The sequence below is a fragment of the Elaeis guineensis genome, chromosome 4, assembly GCF_000442705.2.
Source record: "Elaeis guineensis isolate ETL-2024a chromosome 4, EG11, whole genome shotgun sequence".
Taxonomy (NCBI): domain Eukaryota; kingdom Viridiplantae; phylum Streptophyta; class Magnoliopsida; order Arecales; family Arecaceae; genus Elaeis; species Elaeis guineensis.
In genome coordinates, this window is record NC_025996.2 from 30,548,888 (window position 1) to 30,571,564 (window position 22,677).

The 22,677-nt window shown below is 47.0% G+C and overlaps 1 protein-coding gene across 1 annotated transcript; it reads right to left on the minus strand.

The window, feature by feature from the left end:
- Positions 1 to 15,858: 15,858 nt before the first annotated feature.
- LOC105043020 (uncharacterized) lies at positions 15,859 to 16,865 on the minus strand. The gene has a single exon (XM_010920413.4). It carries the CDS (start codon positions 16,845 to 16,847, stop codon positions 16,176 to 16,178), a length of 672 nt encoding a protein of 223 aa, XP_010918715.1. The 5' UTR covers positions 16,848 to 16,865; the 3' UTR covers positions 15,859 to 16,175.
- Between the last annotated feature and the right edge of the window lie 5,812 nt (positions 16,866 to 22,677).

The window sequence follows — 22,677 nt, forward strand, 5'->3', positions numbered from 1 at the left end:
TCTCCGACCCCACCCTAAAGTCCGAGGGTGGTGGTATTTCAATCCTCGGAAGGGTCTCTCCTTCATTACCGATCTTCCATCGTCGATTCATGGGTGGAAGAATCAATTCTTCTTTGTCTCTTCTTCCGTTCCTTGGGGGTTCCCTACCTGTTGGGGAGACCTCCGAACCCAACCGAACGAGAACAGTCGGGTGGAGGCCGGGGACCGGGAAGACTTCCACCGTCTGAAGGATATCTCGGTGCCGAAGTAGAGGGAGCTCATCACCGAGCAGGCCTTGTACGACGCCGGTCTCAGCTTGGTGCCCCACCTAGGTCTGTTCGGTTTGTGTTGTTTTTTTTTTTCGACGCTGATTCTCTGTCGTCGTTGCAGATATGCCGCCAAGGATGAGATTGACGGCAGCCGACATCCGACAGCATGCGGCACGCAAGAGGCCAGCACAAGGGGCCGTACCATCGCGACCTCCCAAGAGGCCTCAAGTTGCTCCGTCGAGTGAGCCGGCTGGGGTGGAGGCAGAGCCCGGACGGGTGTCGGATCGGGAGCCAGTCATTGCACTGTCGGTGCCGACAGTGCCAGTCGAAGTTCCGTCCGAGGGACCATCGGCCGAGGGAGCAGCCTCGCCCGAGGGACGGGCGGTCGAGGAATCGATCGAAGGCGTGCCGGCTGCTCAGCCGGCAGAAGAAGTTCGGGAAAAGGCGCGCGAGCCCGAGCAACCTGCGTCTGCTGCTGCCGCGCCTTTGGGAGGGACCCAGTCGGGCTCAAGCATGCCCTCCCTTTCCGACGTCAGGGCCTGGATATCCGCACGAGGGAAGGCCCCGATGGCATCCGACGAATATAGGAGGTCGACCGGTGGCGGAGCGTCGGCCGAATCCCCGCTTCCTGAAGGAGCGTCGGCCCTGGCCAACCATGACTTGGCCATGAGGCTATGCCAGCGCTCATCCTCCCGACCGACGTCGAGGCCATGAAGAATCAGCGGATCTCTGACTTGCTATCCTCGTTCTACCCGACTATGATCCGGTAAGTCTTCCTCCTTTTCATTTTCATTATCGTTTGTCATAAGTTCGGTCTTTTGACGGTCGGCTTCATTTTTTGTAGCTGATTTATAACATATCCGAGCTGGAGGTCGGATATCGAAGATTCGGTGATCTGCGCGCGGCTTGAAAGGATAAGGCCATGGCCGCCAAGGCCGATAAGATCATACTGGTCGATCAGCTGCAGCAATCGATCGACCGGGAGGCCCAGCTTGAGGGGGAGATCTCCCGCCTCACCGAGGAGGTCTCCCGACTCACAGGCGCTCTGGCTGCTTCGGGGATCGAGCTGCAATCGGCCCGGGACGACGCCAAGCAGAAGTCCCGCACCGTTCATCAGCTGCGTCATGGGCGGGATGACTTCGCCAAGGAGCTCAAGACCAAATGCGAGCAGCTCTGAATAAGCCTAGAGAACCTCGCTAAGGCTGAAGAGAACCTGTCCATCGCTCAGGCCGACGCGAACATCGCTAGGGCGGAGGGGAGTCGGTGAAGGAAGCTATGGGTCGGGCTGTGGAGGACTTCCACGACTTCGAGTAGTACCGGGAGGAACTTCTGGAGAGCGGCTTCCTCTCGTACCGAGTGGGGTACGAGGATGCCCGGGAAGCTGTACGGAGTTGTATCCGGAGCTCGACCTCAGTAGCATCGTGCCGCCAGAGTCGGAGGCCCAAGCTGCAGAGGAGATGGCTGACCCGTCGTCGGGAGATCGCACCACCGTAGTGGAAGTCGAAGCTGATGCAGACCAGGCCACCGAAGGTCAGGCGTCTCCGACTCCCGAAGCGGCCCCGACCCCTGGAGCCCGAGAGGATGCGCCGACCGCCCCCAATCTTCGCCCGGTGGAGGAAGCCGACTCTGGGGATTAGTCGGGCTTTTGTTTTTTTTTTTGCTCAGCATACTTGTAATTGGGCTTCGGCCTAATTTTGTAAGCTTAGCTTGAACTCCAATGAAATAAAAATCTTTTTAACTTTGACTTTTTCCCTCTGTCTCTATGTATTCTGGGATATGTCTTGTGTGATTTGCCGAAACGCTTTTGAACGCATAAGTCGTGAGCCCGACGTATTAGTTAGGATGTTCGGTAAGATCCTGGATAACGATCCGAAATAGTCGGTAGCGTACGCCGCGGCAAAGGCAGAGTGAATTTTGACTTTGGGTCAGCCTCCCGACTGTCGTATGACCCGACAGTCGAAGGCTTAAGTCGAACGTCCGTCGCCTAGATGTGAGTCGGATGCGTTCATCGAGTCGAAGGTCGACCGACCTCCAGACATAGCCTGATGGCCGGATCATTCTGTAGGATCCAATACTCGAATGTCGTCCGATGCGTTCAGTTGAATAGCGTCTGACCATTTAGTTGAATGGCGTCCGACGCGTTTAGTCAGAAAAACGATGACAAGTCGAGTTTCCATTACCCAGACCTAGGTCGGGTACATACGTTGCGCCGCGTGATAAATGGTGGTAAACCAAATATCCTTCGACCGTCTGACCTGGTCGGTAAGTTGCGGACACGACATTGGTCGCGTTGGAATTTTGCCTTTCTTGGCCGGGGCCGAGTCGGCAAGTCAGCCGATCGTTTTGCCCAAGAATTTGACTGTAGAAGGAGTGTAACTCCCATCGTTGTGGATATATCGGACCTCATTAGCGCCCGATGTGTCACTGGCGATCGGGCCATTGATTCCCGATGGAACATTGGGCCCAAGTCGGGGCGTCGGGGCTCGTACTTCTGGCGAGCGCCGACCCACAGTCGAAGAGTCGAGATTCCAGACTCTGAAGTTTTGAAACTAAATTTGTATTCCAGATAAGGGGATACAAAGTTCACTGGTAGTACAATCTCAGATTGTCGGCATTCCAAGTTCGGAGAATGGTGTTCCCTTCTAGAGTCTCCAGTCGGTAAGCTCTGGGCCCGTAGGTGTCCGCTACCTTGTAGGATCCTTCCCAGTTCGGAGCTAACTTTCCCTGGTCTAGAGGCTTCGAGACTTCTGCCTTTCTTAGGACTAGGTCTCCGGGCCTGAAGAGCTTCGGTTTGACCTTGACGTTGTAGTATCGGGCTATTCTCTATCGATAAAAAGCCATACGAAGTTGAGCCTCACACCGGAGTTCGGGTAGGAGGTCCAGGTCGGCCCTCCAACACTCGGAGTTGTCCGGCTCTTGATACTGCTCGACTCTAGTCGATGGTAGCCCGATCTCGAGCGGTATCATCGCCTCTGTCCCATAGGCCAAGCTGAAAGGAGATTCTCTGGTTGGGACACGGGGTGTCATTCAGTACGCCCATAGGACGGAATTCAACTCCTCGACCCAGAGGCCTTTGGCTTCATTCAGTCAGATTTTAAGTCCATGCAGAATGATCCGATTGGTCACCTCGACTTCACCGTTGGACTGTGGGTGCCCGACCGAGGTCAGTCGGTGCGTGATATGGAATTTCGCACAGAAGTCTCTGAAGTTCTGGTTGTCGAATTATCGTCCATTGTCGGTGATAATGGTGTGCGGCAATCCGAACCTGAAGATGATGGACCTGTGGATGAAGTCTTCCATCTTCCGCTCAGTGATTTACGCCAGAGGTTCAACTTCCACCCACTTAGTGAAGTAGTCGATTGCGACGACTATGAACTTCCTCTGGTCAGATGCCGGAGGGAAAGGACCGAGTATGTCGATCCCCCACTGGGCGAAAGGCCACGGGGCGATAATAGGGGTGATTTGGCTGGCTGGTTGGTGTTGTATGTTGGCGTACCTCTGACACGGCTCACACTTTTGAACCAACTCAGCTGCATCCTTCCTCATAGTAGGTCAGTAGTAACCCTGCCGTAAGACTTTGTAGGCCAAGGATTTGTCCCCCAAGTGATTTTCGCAGATCCCTTCGTGTACTTCTCTGAGCGCATAGTCCACGTCGGTCGGTCCCATGCATCTGAGTAAGGGGAGGGAGAATGACCTTTTGTAGAGTCGGCCATCTATTATCACGTATTGGGAGGCCGACCATCGGAGTCGTTTGGCCTCCGTGGGGTCTTCAGGGCTAATTTCGTCGGTCAGGTACCGAACAATCGGATCCATCTAGCTTGGTTCGGCCACTAGTTGTAGCACCTCCTCGGCCCCGTCGATGCTCGGCTGCTCAAGATTCTTCACGAACGTCTGACCCAAGGCATCGTAAGCCGAAGTCGCAAGCCTGGAGAGTGCATCAGCCTGAGCGTTCTCTGACCTAGGGATGTGAGAGATCTCAAAATATTCGAGGCGTGCCACGAGATCTTTCACCTTCTAGAGATATTTTGCCATAGTCGGGTCTCGCGCCTCGAATTTGCCCTTGACTTGCCCCACGATCAGCTGGGAGTCGGAGAAGACTCTGAGGCTGTCGATCCCAAGCTTCTTCGCCATCCTCAAGCCAGTGAGGAGCACCTCATACTCGGCTTGATTGTTGGAGGCTTTAAAGTCGAATCGAAGGGCATACTCAGTGACCACCCCTTTCGAGTTGGTGAGTAGGAACCCGGCCCCGCTCCCTCGAGCATTGGAAGCTCCGTCGATGTGCAGCACCCAGGTAGACCCGGGGTCAAGCTCAGAGATTACAGCTCTTCCAGGACTCCCACCCTCCGATCCTTGGTCGGTCGTCGGGCACTCCACAATAAAGTCGGCCAGGACCTGGGCCTTCAAGGCAGGTCACGGTCGGTACTGTATATCGAACTCACTAAGCCTCATTGCCCATTTTGTCAGTCGTCCCGATGTATCGGACCGATGCAGTATCGCCCTCAGGGGCTGGTCGGTGAGGACCACAACGGCGTGCGCTTGAAAATATGGATGGAGTCATTGTGCGGACATGATCAGGGTGAATATCATCTTCTCCATCTTTGAGTACCGAGCTTCAGCACCGTGGAGCACTTTGCTGGTGTAGTATATAGGTTGATGGGTTCGGCTCTTGTTCTCTCGGATGAGCACCGAGCTAACCGCCTCAAGGGAAGTGGCCAAATAGAGGTATAGTATCTCTCCGACTTCTGACTTCACAAGCAGTGGCGGGGAGGCCAAGTACCTTTTCAGGTCTTCAAAGGCCCGTCGGCACTCATCCGACCAAGAGAAGTCCTTCGCAAGTCTCAGGGTTTTGAAGAACGGGAGGCATCTTTCAGCCGACTGAAAGATGAATCGACTGAGTGCGATGATTCTTCCGTTCAGCTGCTGGACCTCTTTCTTGGTGTCCGGGTGCCGCATGTCGATGATTGCCTTTATTTTCTCAGGATTAGCCTCGATTCCTCGTTGAGAAATGAGGAACCCGAGGAACTTCTCCGAAGTCACCCCGAAGGCGCACTTAGTCGAATTCAGCCTCATCCGGTGTCGTCGCAGAGTGCGAAAAGTTTCTTCGAGATCTCGGACATGATCTGCAGTCTGCGCACTATTTACCAGCATGTCGTCCACATACACCTGCATGTTGCGCTCGATTTGATCTTTGAAGACCTTATTGATGAGTCGCTGATAAGTGGCTCCGACGTTCTTCAATCCGAAGGGCATTACTCTGTAGCAGTAGAGGCCCTTGGCGGTCACGAAGGTGGTGTGCTTCTCGTCTTCGGACGCCATCCAGATCTGATTGTATCCGACAAAAGCGTCCATGAAGCTGAGCAGTCGATGGCCGGACGTCGCATCTACCAGCTGGTCGATTTTCGGGAGTGAAAAGCTGTCCTTCGGGCAGGCGTGGTTTAGGTTGGTATAGTCGATACAAATCTTCCAGCTTTCGTTGGCTTTTTTCACCATGACGACGTTGGCGAGCCAATCGGGGTATGTAGTTTCTCTAATGAAGCCCGCCTCGAGTAGCTTGTCCACTTCTTTGTCGATGACCTTCTGTCTTTTAGGAGCAAAAGATCGTTTCTTCTGCCTCACCGGCCTTGTTGCTGGGTCGATGTTGAGTCGGTGTGTCATCGTCTCTGGGGGGATGCCCGACATATCCACTGCCGACCAAGCGAATACGTCGGCATTGGCCTCCAGCAACTCCACTAGCTGCCGTCGCTTGGGGTCGGGTAATTGAGACCTGACCCATACCACTCATTCGGGATTCTCCGTTATCGGGATGGGAACAAGTTGTTCAGTCGGTTCACCCCATTCTTCCTCTTCCCATTGGTCCAACTTGTCGACCGTCAGGGAGCCCTTCAATTCGTCGCTTTGAGCGGAGATCTGGAAGCATCGTCGAGCGAGCTGTTGATCCCCGCACATCTCTCCGACTCAATTTTTGGTTGGGAATCGAACCAGCAGATGATACGTCGAGACTATCGCCCTGAGGGCGTTTAGTCCGGGCCTTCCAAGTATGGCGTTGTAGGCCGAAGGCACTTAGACAACCGCAAAGGTCAAGTGGACGGTGCTTTGTCGTGGTTCGGTTCCAGCCGTCACGGGCAAAGTAACTTCTCCTTCCATCGTGACAGCATCTCCAGCAAAGCCAATCAGGGGTGTAGAGACTCTCTTGAGCTGGTTGGCCGACAGTCACATTCGGGAGAAGATCAAGTAAAACAAGACATTCGTCGAACTTTCATTATCTACAAAGATCCTTCTTACATCATAATTTGCTATTATTGCCGAGACAACAACAGCGTCGTCATGGAGAGTTTGGATACCCTGAACATCTTCATCTGTAAAAGTAATTACATTGTCTTCGTGCAGCTTCTTCATCGGCTCCCCTCCAGCAGCCGTCCCCGGGCCCAGTCGTTTGGAGATCATGTTGATGACCCCGGCCGTAGGCTGGTTATTCGTTGCTTCTTCAGTCGGTTGGGGTCGTCGGTCGGTGACGGGTCGAGTCGGCGGGTTCCTCTGGAATTTGTCAAGATACCCTCGGCATATGAGGGCCTCGATCTCATCCTTGAGTTGGATGCACTGCTCGGTGTTGTGGCCATGGCCCCGATGGAATCGACAGTACTTTCGTCTGTCGAGGCCCTTTGCCTTCAAAGGCGGAGGCCATCGCAGATATTCCTCCCCTTCGATCTTCATCAAAATCTACGCATGAGGAGCAGAGAGAGGGGTATAGGAATCATACCTGGGGTGCGTCGGCCTCGGACTCCGCCGTCGAGGTGATCTCGAGCTCCATCGCGGGGGTGAGACCCATTTGTCGGTCGGGGGCCTGCTAGGCTCGACAGGGGCCCGACCTTTCCTTCGCTTCTCCTTCGGGCCCTTGGCCTCAGTCAGGCGCCAATCGGAAGCTCCTTCGTCCGTGCGCTCCAGCAGTTCGGCGTATATCCAGAGGAGGGTCTTGTCCAAGGAGTAGGTAAATCGGGACCCCCTTAGCCCCCTCTTCATGGCTGAGATGGCCATGTCTTTGTTGAGGTCCCGGACCTCGAACGTGGCCGCGTTGAATCACGTCACGAAGTATCGGAGCATCTCATTTTCTTCCTGTTTGAGGGAAAAAAGGCTGTCCGAGGTTCGTGGCGGCTTCCGGCTGGTGCTAAAGTGGGCCACAAAAGAATGCTCAAGCTGTCCAAAAGAGTGAATACTTCCTGGATGAAGGCTGGAGTACTAGGCCCTGGCAGCTTTGCGAAGTGTGGCGGGGAAGTCGATGCAAGGAAGGGCATCGGTCGTCCCTTGGATCGTCATAAGAGCCTTGTAGCTCTCCAGATGGTCAACTGGGTCGGTGGAGCCGTCATAGGGCTCCACATGGGGTATCTTGAACAGACTAGGAATCGGCTCGTCGAGGATGAGTCGAGAGAGAAGTTGGGCGGTATGGAAGTCGACGTCGTTCGAGGACTTCTGTCCGTCCACCTGCAGTTGGGCAAGCCGACGATCGATTTCTTCGAACTTGCGTTCGTAGTCGTCGGCCAGTCAGTGCTGAGAGACCCTGGGGGTGGAGTCTCTCGATGAATTCGAGAGGGAGGCGGACGATGTTCGCGGCCGCTTATCCTTCCTTGCTCATTCCAGCTGGGAGGGAGACTACCGTCGAGATCGATGGGTACCAAGCCGCGGCCGCCTCTCCTCCTCTCAGTGGGAGTACTATGACAGCTGCTCCAGAGGAGGAGAGGGAGTCCGCCGCGGGCGCCGGTGGTTGCTCCTGGAGGGCATCGGGTGTGCCACCGGTTGCTCCACCGGCGAGTGCGGCAACCGGGTTGGTTATTGTTGAAGGCTCTTGACCGCGTCCGTCAGCACGGTCATCTGCCGCACGATCGTCACGATCTGCGCCTTCGTGGTCACCACAGGATGCGGAGAGCTAGGTTCTGCCATGGAGGGTGGAGGAGAGACCTCTTTCCGACGGAAAGAGTGCCTCGCCGATCCGGTGGCCCTCGACCGCTGAGCTCTAGTTCTTGTCATCTTGAAAGGATATTTCGAGTTCTGCGGGGGTCGTAATCCCTGTCGATACCCCTACCTGGCACGCCAAAACCTGTTGCGGCCAATCCCCTCGTCGCCTGGTCATCGGGAGCGAGCGCCTGCAAAAGAAGTCCGCACTGACCGGAGGTAACTCCGGCGGAGACCCTCCGACGGTCAAGTCAGAGAGGAGACTAGGCAACAGTAGAAAAGAATCAAGGAGCTCAGCGAGAGAGAGGGAGAGAGCTAGAGAGGAAAAGTTCAGGGGTTTCGAAAGGAACCTCCTTCAGCACTGTTGCCTTCCCCATTTTATAGTAGAGCGCGGCATGGCACCGTCATTAATGGCGCAGACAATGGGAGAATTGTCAAATCGCCGAAGACTGTCAGAGTCACCGTGGGGCTGTCAAGTCGCCGCGGGGCTGTCAAATCACTAGGGTTGACCCATGCCTTAGGTGGGATAATGCCCTAGGGCGGCTATGCCGCACGCCGCTGTCAGGACGGACAGTCTCTAGCAGTCGTACGACGTTTGAAGGAGTCGACCGACTGTATGTCGGTGCCTGGTTGAGAAATATCGGGTGAAAATCTAGGGGCCCTCCGATGGTCAGTCGGGCGCGTTGTGGGATTCGGATATCGGGCTCCACAGTTCGGCCAGTCGGGAGCGGAGAGGGTCTGTCCAACCGACGTATACTCGGTCGGTCGGTGTCGGCAGCTGTCGGTCGGCAGAGTCGGGCGCTGGTTAGGCGGGACCGATGGTGAGTCGGCGTGAGGGGACCGGTCGGTATATCCCAACAACTTCAATAGCAGATTATTATATAATTATAAGCTCAAGACAGTAGCCTCATATATCCTTTAATTCAAAGCAAATTGTTTTATATTTTCCAGTTCTGAGGACACGTACCCATGGAATCAAGAGAGAGGTTAGCAGCTTACCCATGACTTCAAGTGCCACATATTAATTGGACCCTTCCTATGCAAAGAAGATTATGTAAAACGGAAGGAGGTAGCTAACTCCATGATCGATTCTACCTTCCTGATTGCAAATGCATCTTGAATGGAAAGCAAATACAAAAATCATATTAATATTAATATTAATGCTACAGTTTGGGCACATTTTTCTTGCACATAGAAGGGGTGTCTCAATACAAGAAGCTTCGTTATGGTGGAACGTAGGGACAGATGCATGCAACCTTAACTTGCATGCAAAAGAAGTCTTTCTGTATTTTAAACTCATAGCACACAGATCGTCGTAGAGCAGTCTTCCAAAATCATATCTTATTTGGAAAACCAAAATATAAAGAAAAATATATTTTCTAATTTTTAAGGTCTAAATGCAGCATGTTTTCTAAGGTTGTTTAGAAACTCAACCCAAGGCCTCATCTAAAATAGACTACACGGAATGCATTATTTAGATTCTTTAATCTGTATAAGTACCCAAGATATACTCATAGGTGATTCAAAACTAAATATATCCCTTCACAAGCTTACATATATTTTTCTTTTTTTAAATCCTGGCATACTCGCTAGGCTAACAGTTTACATGTAATCACAAACTTGATCAAGTTCAGTCAGAACCACATGCAATCTACTCATGGTCTATCCTAACAGAGCTTTTACTATAGCATCCCTTGGTCCATAAAAGTTATGGGTCAAGTCATTTTTTATATCATTTATAACAATTAGGACCTTACGAATAAAGACTAACCAAGAAAGTATTATTTGGTTTTCTTGGCACCATATAATCTCCTGAAATGTACTCACTATATAAGTCGATGTGAGACCAAATAAATATCTCATATTTTATCAATTTTTTGAGGTTTCATTAAAGAGATATTGGTTGCTTCAATTATAATAATGAAAAGATATTTTGGGTTTTAAAAAAAAAAAAATACAAGCCAAATCAAAAGATAATATTTTAAAAGTACAAGATTTCCTTTGCCCAATATATTTTTAGTATCAATATAGTTATATTACTATATATTAAAATATAAGTTCTGAAATTTTTTGGAATATGCCCTTCAACCCACTCTTTCACTTTTTCTCTAAAGTACCCTTGACTATTTGTGTGATTCTTTCCTCAATTACAAACGATAATAAATATTGCACAACTCTCTCCCAATAAATGGACTATAGTGTGTGCATATGTGTGTGTTCCATTAAACAGATTTTGGTTGCTTCAATTATAATAATGAAAGGATATTTTGTGTTCAAAAAAAAAAAAAAGACAAGCCAAATCAAAAGATAACATTTTAGAAGTACAAAATTTCTTTTGCACAATATATTTTTAGTATCAATATATGTTATATTACTATATATTAAAATATGAGTTCTGAATTTTTTCAAATATCCCCTTCAACCCATTAATCTTTCACTTTTTCCGTAAAGTACCCTGGACCATATGTGTGATTCTTAATTTCTTAAATTGCAAACGATAATAAATATTGCATAACTCTCTCTCAATAAATGGACTATGGTGTGTGTATGTGTGTGTGTGTGTGTTTATTGAACACTGCTCCCTATCATGCTAGATAATTAATATCATATGCTTAAGATAATGGATACTAATTAAATGCAAGCAATCTCAATCTAAATTAGTTTATCATCTACTTGACCCTTATCTGACTAGTTTAAGTTTTTGGGATCGAGTGATAAGTTAACAGTTATTCGAGCTCACTTGCTAGTGGACATAATTTTGAATCAGCAAATTCTTTTCCTGATAAATAATTAACTCAATATTATATTGACTCTTTCCATTTATTATATCTATTATTTTGATTCATTTCAATCATCAACATGCCTTTATGTGCATGATCTCATTTGTATTTGATGGGAGCATCCAATATTCATTTTTGAAATGATGTTTTTTCCAGAATATGTATATATATTGAGAGAGAGAGGGGAGTTGCGAGGGGGGGGGGGGGGGGGGGGGTGGTTTGTGAGGGGACTTAATTCTTTAACAATTGTTAGATGGCCATCTAATGAATTAGCTTCGGAAATAAATTTCCATCCTTTGATAAGGAACTATTAAAGAATAGGGGCAACTCTACTGTCATATAAAGTTATATGAGTTTATAGAAAAACTAATAGTGCTGGATAGCAATATATATTGTTGATAGCGTTGGAAGTATGTTGTGGACGGCTGCAAAAGTTGCTCCTTTTGAATTTCTAGATATTATATTTTCTAATTCCTACAGTTCTATTTACACTAGATGGGTATAACAAAGATTGATTTACCAAAAAAAGGATGGATTAAATGAGCCTGGATCCGCTCTAAGTTGGTCTTTTTCTTGTTTGTTTTTTATCGAAGTGGAAATTATAACAAAGTATACTGTAAAAGCAAGCCAATAACCAGCAATAACATAGAAACCACAACCTCAAACTAAAATAAATAGCATGTAGTAAATATGGAGCGGCCGTAGATAGAAACAAAACCGCTGGAGGAGTGAACAAGTAGAGCAGATCACCCTGAAGAGATATAATACCAGACCAATAGACATCCCAAGGAACTGAAACTGATGATAAAGGAACATATAAGCAACTCTTGAAACTGATAATAAAAAAAGTGGTTGGAAGTTACAAAAATTCTGAAAGGGAAATGGCGTTGCAAACATCCCAAGGATGATACATAAGCACAGTGGATAATACAGCAACCTGACCAACAGCCTGAGCGACATCCAGAAGCCAAAAAACCAGCGGAATACCCCGCTAGGGAAAAAACTTGGAGATATATATATATATATAGTATAATTTTATTTTCAAGACTGAAAAAGAAAACCATTGAAAATCTAGAGCAGCATAAATGACAGAGATTAACAGCATAAGAATTGTTAGAATTTGACGTCTCGAGATTCAGCCCACATTGAGCACACAGCGAGGTTCACGGTGAAAAATGGAGTCCAACGAGACCAAGATCACCTGAAACGGAGCTTGGATGGAGGAGATACGAGCTTTTGAAGTCGGCACGAGAATCGAGGCGGCGGAGGACCGCCAGCGACCGGCGGCGGGCGGCGGCGGCCCACGGGACGCGCGACCCAGGCCGGTGCGGGACGCGCGACTCAGGCCCGCGCAGGACGTGCGACCCAGGCCCGCACCGGACGTGCGACCCAGGCCCGCGACCCTTTGCCCCGGTCCATCGTGGACCGGGCGGTCCACGGCAGGGCCTGTGGACCGGGCGGTCCACGGCAGGGCCTGTGGACCGCGTGGGCATTTCCCACGCATTTCTCGCGGTCCACGGTACTATTCCGTGGACCGGAGCGCGATCCAACGGCCCAGGTGGCTCCCGGTCTTGATCCGATGGTCTGGGACGCTGATTTGGCTTGTTTAGGACTCTTAAACCTAATTAGATTAGGTTTAAACTCTGTTTAAAAGGGTCCTGTGATGAAACAGAGAGTAGGAGTTCGGGTTTCTCGCCGTACAAAGCTGTACGAACCTGATTGAAGAGAGAGAGGCGGACGTGATGTGAGAGAAGGAGCAGGAGGCTCCTGGACAGCGATCGCCAGGCTCTTCAGGGGTTCAGGGGGGTCTCCAAGAGAGAGAGAGCTTTTGTGAGGGAAACTTCAGGTGAGAGAGAATTGGGTGTACAAGGGTTGAGGGTGAGGTCTCCTCTTGTAAAATTTTTTTTTCATAGTGAAGTTTGCATGCCCCGTGGAGGCGAGCCCTTTTGTGGCTGATCCACGTATTTTGATTGTTTTTCTTTTGTTTTGTTTCTTCTTTCTTCCTGCTACATCGCGTGGTACTGAAAGGATCTTGGGAGGTGGTGTCCTGGCCAGACATCCATCCAACAAGTGGTATCAGAGCTAGGCGGTACAAAGACGCAGATTGCAGTGGTGGTGAGCAAGACTGAAGATGGAGAAAACAGGAACAATCAAGATGGAGATCAACAAGTTCGATGGTAAGAGCAATTTCTCCTTGTGGCAGGCAAGGGTGAAGGACGTGCTCATCCAACAGGGGTTGATCGATGCTCTCTTGTGCAATGAGAAACCGACCACCATGGAGGTACAGGATTGGAAACGGCTACAGATGCAGGCGGTGAGTACCATCCGCATGTACCTGACGGATGAGGTGGTGATCCATGTGCTGAGCGAGACTTCTCCGATGGTGCTGTGGTCGAAGCTTGAGGAGTTGTACATGGCGAAGTCTTTCACCAACACTCTTTTCCTCTGGAGGCAGTTTTACCAACTGCGGATGACTGAGGGACAGAGCGTGCAGGAGCATTTGAGCCACTTCCAGAAGATCCTCACCGACCTCCTCAGTGTTGGTGAGAACGTTGAGGAGAAGACCAGGGCGCTGGTTTTGCTGGCGTCGCTTTTCCCTTCGTACGAGTCTTTGGTGATTGCTCTTCTAGTGGGGAAGAGCACTATCAAGATGGATGAGGTCACCGCGGAGATACTCCAGAATGAGGTTCTCAAGAGGGAGAACCCAGCTTCGAGCTCAGGTGGCGGTAGCTCAACTTTGATGGCTTCTGGAGGAGCAGGAGGCGGTAGACGGAGCGACAGGAGATCGCAACGAGGGCGGTCTAAGTCCAAGAGGGACTTGAGCAAAACCAAGTGTTACCGGTGTGAAGAGTTGGGGCATCTAGCCAGAGATTGCCCTCAACTGAAAAATCGGACGATGACTGCTGTAGCGACGGCCGGCAGCGATTTAGATGGAGATGTCCTAGAGATATCCGACGAGATATCTACTTCTTTCCAGCAGTGGATATTAGATTCTGCATGCCCCTATCACGTGTGTTGCAGAGAGGAGCAGTTTGACTCTCTGGAGAACAGTGAGGGCACTGTATATCTGCCGGATGGATCGAGCTGTGCGATCAGAGGCATTGGGACGGTCAGCTGGAGGACACATGATGGTGCAGTGAGGAGATTGGGGGAGGTCCGATACATATCCGATTTCAAGCGGAATCTTATCTCACTTAGCAGACTGGATTCGAGAGGCTACAGGACGGTAGCTGGTGGAGGAATCCTGAGGGTACTATGCGGCGATAAGATTGTGCTGGAGGGGAAGAAGGGGAGCAGAGGACATTATTACCTGGCAAGGAGCCCAGTGCGAGGTGGAGCTTTGGGAGCCAGGTGGAGCCCAGAGCGAGGTGGAGCTCCAGGAGGCGGATCGGGCACGAGACAGGAGACTCGGGAGGACGAGAGGCGACGTCGCAAGGTAAGATTCTTATTGCCGCAAGATGATGCCCCGAGCAGGTCTCAGGTCAGGAGGAGCACAGCATACGACGGAGATGGGATCGAGCAGCCTGGTTCGACTCCCATGTTTGCCCATCCATGATCAGCAGGCGATTGCCCCAGGGCATAGGGGCGAGGAGATCCAGAAGCTCTCGGAGTTTGGAGGAGGTCGAATATCGAATCGAGGTGGAGATTGTTAGGATTTGACGCCTCGAGATTCAGCCCACATTGAGCCCACAGCGAGGTTCGCGGTGAAAAACAGAGTCCAACGAGACCAAGATCACCTGAAACGGAGCTCGGATGGAGGAGATACGAGCTTTTGAAGTCGGCAAGAGAATCGAGGTGGTGGAGGACCGCCGGCCGGCGGGCGGTAGGACGCGCGACCCAAGCCCAGGCCCACGCGGGACGCGCGACCCAGGCCCAGCCCAGGCCCACGCGGGACGCGCGACCCAGGCCTGCAAGGGATGCGCGACCCAGGGCCCTGCAAGGGACGCCACCTGTGGACCGCGTGGGCATTTTCCACACGTTTTTCGTGGTCCACAGCACTATTCCGTGGACCGGAGCGCGATCCAACGGCCCAGGTGGCTCCCGATCTTGATCCGACGGTCTGGGACGCTGATTTGGCTTGTTTAGGACTCTTAAACCTAATTAGATTAGGTTTAAACTCTGTTTAAAAGGGTCCTGTGACGAAACAGAGAGTAGGAGTTCGGGTTTCTCGCCGTACAGAGCCGTACGAACCCGATTGAAGAGAGACAGAGACGGACGTGATGTGAGAGAAGGAGCAGGAGGCTCTTGGACAGCGGTCGCCAGGCTCTTCAGGGGTTCGGGGGGGTCTCCAAGAGAGAGAGAGCTTTTGCGAGGGAAACTTCAGGTGAGAGAGAATTGGGTGTACAAAGGTTGAGGGTGAGGTCTCCTCTTGTAAAATTTTCTTTTCATAGTGAAGTTTGCACGCTCCGTGGAGGCGAGCCCTTTTGTGGCTGATCCACGTATTTTGATTGTTTTTCTTTTGTTTTGTTTCTTCTTTCTTCCTGCTACATCGTGTGGTACTGAAAGGATCTTGGGAGGTGGTGTCCTGGCCAGATATCCACCCAACAGGAGCGTATGTAAGAACTCAGTAGAACGTGTAATCTAAGTTGGGTTTCAATGGAGATACGATTAAGTCTATACTCTCTATATTTGGGGTTTGAACTGGAGATATCTAGTTATATAATGGCGGAAACAAATTTCACAATCCACCAAACAATAAATTCCACTTCGACTTTATGTTTTTGGAATTGAAAGCATAGGGATACAATCGATGGAGAAGCAATAAAAAAAAAAAATATTATCAACAAAAGGCATACTTAAAATGATTTTAGATTGATGCAGTCCAAAATTGGATCCAATATTTGTAATAAACTGCACTTCAATCCACTTCCAACAAACCAGACGACCATATATATGCCCACCTCCAAGAGAAATGGATCTTCTAGCATTTACTTCTCTACAATGAAGCACATCATTGAATGAAAAAACAAGAAGAAAAATAATAGAGCTTTAGTTACTTATTATTAACTAATTTTTCTTCCATTGCTGAGAACAAGGAAATTTAACATTTATTTAGAGCCAGAAGCCCTCCCATTATTTATTACAAAATGCGCACGAGCAAAAAAAAAAAAAAAAAACAGAGCGGAGGAGGGAAAGAGAGCACGCGTACGTGGAGTACAACGTGGAGGGGCTTAAACCTCAAGAACATAGGTCTAGCAGTTTTCTATGGGTATCCACCACCTCCACTCCCATATCCAGACCCATAGCCTGAACCAAAGCCAGACCCATAGCCCGAGCCACCGCCGCCGCCGCCGCCACTTCCGTTACCACTTCCATGGGCACCACCTCCCTGGCCGTGCCCTGAGCCACTGCCGGATCCAAAGCCCGATCCACTTCCACTTCCATTCCCTCCGCCGGAGCCACCGCCACCTCCACCGCTTCCATAGCCTCCAGCATGCGCTCCACCGGTGCCATATCCAGAGCCAGACCCGTACCCGCTTCCTGACCCAGAGCCAGAGCCGCTACCTCCCCCTTCACCACCTCCGCCTCCTCCGCCACTTCCATACCCTCCACCATGGGCACCACCGACCCCATGCCCGGAGCCATAGCCGCTCCCCGACCCATAACCAGACCCACTACCTCCCCCTTCACCGCCTCCACCACCTCCGCCTCCACCTCTTCCGTACCCACCACCGCGAGCCCCGGATCCACCTCCTTCACCGTAACCAGAGCCGGAACCATAGCCGGAACCGGAGCCATTTCCAGAGCCACCACCTCCACCGCCACCTCCACCGCCACCACCTCCTCCTGAAGACATCAATGCTCGACCTGCCTCGGAGAGGCCGATACTAAGCAAAACTATGAAGGAAAGAGCAACAAGCTTAGTCTTAGCCATGGTTGTTAATATGAGATCGAGAAGTAATAAGGATTGAGCTGTGGGTTAGAGGAGAGGACGGCATGGGTATTTATAGAGTTGCATGCACGAACAAATATCCAAGGCATGCAAGCCTTACGTGGCGGTAGCTTGGTTCCCTATGGGAAACGAATAGAGTGTGGTAATTGATCAGCGTCATCCTTCTCTAGCTTCTGCCTTGGTAGGTGATTAGATCGCCATTTTTCTCCAAGCTTTTTCTAAACCAAGGTGCTGGTATTCTCCGGTTTTCTAGTCGGTAGGCCTCGTTTCCGGACAGACGTGCCTGCATTGTTGAAAATATTAACCAAAGCTTTTCAAGTGGGCGACTCCATTGCCAAGCTACATGCATGTTGTGGGACAGAGCAACGACGTCCATCAGTAAAAGCCGCTGACTGGGGTCTCGGTGTTAGGTGGCAGCCAAAGTAAGTCCAAAACAGTGTTGGACAGGGTCAAATTGCCGCGTTTAGCAGCCATCAATCAAATCAATGTTCATTATTTTCTTTTAATTGACGATATTAACAACAAGATCCCAAAATTACAAATCAATCGATCATGTATTTGACAAATCATTGACGTATATAAGGAGAGGTTTTGCTTAAAAGAGAATTACAAAAATAAGATTTGGAGGAGAGATCTATTTTCAGTAATGTGCTCGAATGGGTCCATTATTACCATTTCAAATGAGATGGATATAATATAATTTTGAGATTATAAGGAAGTAAATTTATGATTTTTAAATGCCTAAAATACATCTATTTTCAAATTTCTCCTCTATTCCTCACTCAGTAAATCAGATAAAATCGAGCCAGCTAAAACCTCCACAACTTTACCATAAGCAGATCCTACAAAATCTACATTAACAAATTTTTATCCCCTCTTAATTCTTGCAACTACCACTATATGAATGTCCCACTGCAAGACCCAAGAAAGATTAGTCCTCAAAAAATATGGCATATCATTAATCCATATTTGCCAACAATTTATCACAATTGGTGGAGCTTGAAAGCCAATTATCTCTAAAATCATACTAAAAAATATACCATCAATAGCATATGCCAGTGATCACCCTGACTAACAACTAGTAGATTCAAAAAAAACTTGTTTCTACCTACGTACAATATGTGCCAGTGATCACCGCCTTGGAGACCCAAAAGAAACTAGATTCTGAACCCGAATATTCATGGTCATACTAGTGATCATCAATCATTACATCTATGCCAAACCAAATGTTCTTAGTCATATATTAAAAATAATTTCTTCAAATGTGAAAACATTTCAAACAAGGTTTGATGGCTCTTTCAAGTACTCTTAGTGTGCAATTTAAAATACTTATGCACATGATCATGTTCAAGTAATCGCAAATATGATAGGTCAATCAATCAATTTTGGGAAAGAAATGTTTCATCATATTTTGAAATCATATTGTGCCTAACCAGCATACATAATGTCTTTTATACCTCATCCAAATTTTAGCATGTGTGTGTGTGTCTATATATATATATATATATATATATATATATATATATATATATATATATATATATATAATTGAACGTACACACACACACATATACATTAACATTAACTTGCAAAGAACTAAATCTCAAAATACAAATGTCAAAATTATAAAGTTATTGATCAAGTTACAGGATCAAATATATACATATATAGATGCTGATCTAAGTACCAGATACCAACATAATTTTTCATACATAAAATTTGGATGCATCTTTGAACTCCTAGAGTGTAGAAATACCTAAAATTGGATCACAAGGCACAAAATCTCTTTCAAAATGTATGACCTAGACAAGCATATATCGATGGTTAAGTTTCCTAGAAATCTAAAGCAACCAAAATTTTCACCTTAGAATTGGCTACACACGAGAGATCTCCAAGTCCATAGGGCTTATCTGAAGTTCCATACTAATTTAGAAGTCTCTCAAATTAAAGGTTGGGATCTCGGGACTATCAACCAATGGCCAAGATCTTGATGCGCACTTCTAAGTGGAAACAAGTCCCTAGGATATCATTTACCCTATAATCCAAGTAGGGTTCACGATTACCTTTGGTATGGGATCCATTCCCATGTCAGGTGCACCTATGGTCTCCCTTTGATCTACTAGAGAAGGTCTGATTAATGTGTAAGAAATAGAATGATAGAGAGAAAAAGGGAGAATATTAGAAAGGGAGACAAAATAGAGTGGGAAGAGAGGGAGAAGAAGGGTGTACTTGGTATCCTTTTTTGGCTTTTGGCATGATTGTGGAGAAGGCAAGGAGACCACTTCCGATCTCCCATTCACCTCAAGATGAGGAGGAAGGGGAGGTCACTGGCTAGGGAGCGGCGATGGTGAGGTTGGTGATGAGAAAAGAGGATAAATGGGGTAGAATAGAATGGTCAAACTGGACAATGAGGATGGTTAGATGTTGGTCGAACAGTAAATTTCTACCACCATTTCGGCCACTAATAGACCAGATCCATCACAAGGTGATACTTGACCATAGATACATGTTTAATTGTCATTCATACAATAGAATCTGACACCAACCAGCAAGTAGACCATGGGGATGGCGAAGAATTAGGAAGAAGAGATGAGAGGTGGTGGTATGACGATCCTACCTATTCCAACCAGGAGACAATCAAATTTTCAGAATAGGAGAGGCGAAGATGAAGTTGGATCCCAGTGAAGAGATGGGGAATGATGAGAGATTGGCACTTAGGAGGCTGGAGGAGCAGGTGATGCGATGGATCTAGGTGGTGGTGGTGAGATTTCAATAGGGAGGGTGAAGGAAAAAGAAGGGTGGAGTCCGGGGCATTATTGTACACCCTCACTAGCCATCGTAGCCAACTAGCGCCAAGAGTCTTCCACCCATTATGAGTGTGGAGAGGCCCTGGGCCTTTCCTAATAGCCCAAGCAGGGTCTCGCTCAATTGGGCATCCACTACCAGCTAACGAGTCTATCTCCAGGTTGACTTAGCCAACTTAAGTTAAGGCTAAGTCGAGCTAAATCAGGGCGAGTTAAGGGGTCCAGCATTATATGGATTATCTTGACAGTCTGAAATAGCTAACATTACCTCCCTAGCTGCAAGTCCTACAGTCACCTTCATGACCTGAATAGCATCCGATGCTAGATGGCTCAAGACATGCTTGAACATTTACTGATAGAGCAAGTTTTTTATTTTGATTATTTTCATATTTCTCAAGATATGGATATAGGATTTTGATGTGGCTACTTTTAAACGCTATTCCCCAACTATATTTCATGCATCATACATAATATGCACAACCTTAGGCCTTGCACCCTTTGAATCCACATTACAACCTAAAGTAGAGTGCAGTCATTGGACCCTTAATTATAAAATGAAAAAAAAAGAGAAAAAAGTTTAGGTTCTCCGCCCACTTTGTGCATAGATTATCTTTCATATTGTACTTTTATATAAAAATAGAAGAATTGATTTGCTTCTAAAAACTTCCCATCTCAGACATGATACATCCCTAGACCTACTCAATGGGCAAGCCAGGCTGGGTCTGGTTCAGGCTTAGTCCATGATGCCGCATCATTTAGTCAAGCCTGGGACCATCCTTGCTTGGCACATTAATATTTTTGGGTCATATTCCCAAGCTCGAGCCTAATACTTATCAAGCTTCGAATTCAGTCCGGACCCTCAAGCTTCCTAGTTTTTCTTTTGCTTTTCACTCACTAGCTTGGGGAAGAGGTTTTAGGACATACAAACCATGTGGAGGATGGAGGCATCGAGAAAGATGAGAAGCTCGAGGTGGTGAGGGGATGGACAGATTCGATGACATCATGGAAGACAAGTTTGGTGGAGCCCAAACTGTACTGGGAGTGACAAGCAGATGAGTAAAGGAGCAGGGCGATAGTTGGACAATGGATAAGCATAGGGGGAGTTATGGTTGCACATACTCGAGCACATCATGTTGGTGATCTCCGATTGGGGTATAGGGTTTGCATATTTAGTATGAAAGCAAAGTAGGTCGTGCGCCAACAATGGAGACATGGAGACTAGGATTCTGTTATCGAGTTGCTATTAGAATTATGTTGGAGCATAGAATTAGGGAGGTGACCAGAAGGAGGAGAAGGTGGAGATAGAGAGGAAGCTAAGGTTATAGCCGAGGGAGAAAAGGAGGAAGGAGATTGCTCTCGACCCTTGAACTAAGAGAGAGGACCTGATGAGAGGAGCTAGATCCAATGATATTGTAGTATGCTAGATCTGATGGGGGGATAAGGAGAGAGGAGGCAAGGAGGGGATAGACTAGTGAGGAAATAAGAAGAGATGGGAGGACACTACAACAAAACAAGTTACTAGCGATGAAAATTTTTCGTCGTTAATAATCTATTTTCGTCGCTAGTACTTATTTACGATGAAATTTAACATCGCTAATAAATAATAGATTAATAATGATGAAAATATTTTCATCGTTATTAATTTAATTAAAAATTTTTATGAAAATTAAATTTTTAAAAATTTTTAGCTGTGAATAATTTTCGTCACAAATACGATTTTTTGTAATGAAAAATTTTTATCGCTATTTTACAAAAATATTAGCGACGTAAATTTTTCATCATAAATATAATTATTAACGATGAAAATTTTTTATCACTATTAATTTAATAATAATTTTAAAAAAAATTAAATTTAAATAATATTAATGACGTAAAGCTTACATCATAAATACAGTAATTTTTGACATAAATTTTTATCGTTAATAAATCTTAATTATTTATGATGAAAATATTTTCATCACTATTAATTTTATATAAAATTTTAATATTTTTAAACTTATTAAAAATTTTATTTACGATCAATTTTTTATCATAGTAAAATATTTTTAGCGATCAATATTTCGTCAGAAATAATTCTATCATTAATAATTTACACATATTTTTTTTAAAAATAATTTATGAATATATACTTTTTAATTTATATTATAATATTTTTTATAAATTAAAAATAAAAAATAAAAATAAAAAATATACATAATAAGTTTATAAATAAATTTTATTATTTTATTATATTAAATTAAAATTATAAAAAATTTAAAATAAAAATAAAAAATTACATAAAGAGGTTATCAAGTATCGACATCTGCAGAAGGAGAACGAGCTAGAGAAGGAGAGCATTCGAAAGAGCTCAGATTGGCCTACTGCTGCCTCATCAGTTGCATCGTCTGTTCCATCTACGTCATTTGCTCCATCATTTGGATTTAGAGCCGCTGATGCTCGTCGACGCGTGTAGCTAACTCATAAGCTCACTGTCGATCCTTAGTAGCCTGCCACTACACTTCCGTCAGCGGAGCATCGCAAGCAGTATGGATGTCAGTCCTAGACAAGCGTCAGGATGAGGGAGCAGTGATCCCATACTCTAGACCCCTAACATAATAGAATCTCGTACCAAGTATCTGATCGTAGTCTCATCATCTGTGGGTGCAATCGAACCCTCAGGGATATGCTGGGATCTCATATCTGTCATACTGTCCTGAAAATTAAAGTTATAGCTATTTTAATTTTATAATAAAAATTAGACTGTGAATAAAAAAATAATTAAAAAAATTTATAAAGAGCTTCTGGCTCCCCATCGTTCACTCCCCTGACCGTCGCTGGTGGGTTCGCTGGTAGATATCGATCCTACAAAGAAGCTCACCACTCTCAACATCTTTCCGTAATTTGAGAATAATTAATTAAAAAAATTTTAAATAATTAAAAAATTATATACAAATTAAAAATTACTTATCATCTGCTCTATGTGACGAGCGAACGACCTCGAACCCCTACAACACAGTACGATCTGTCTC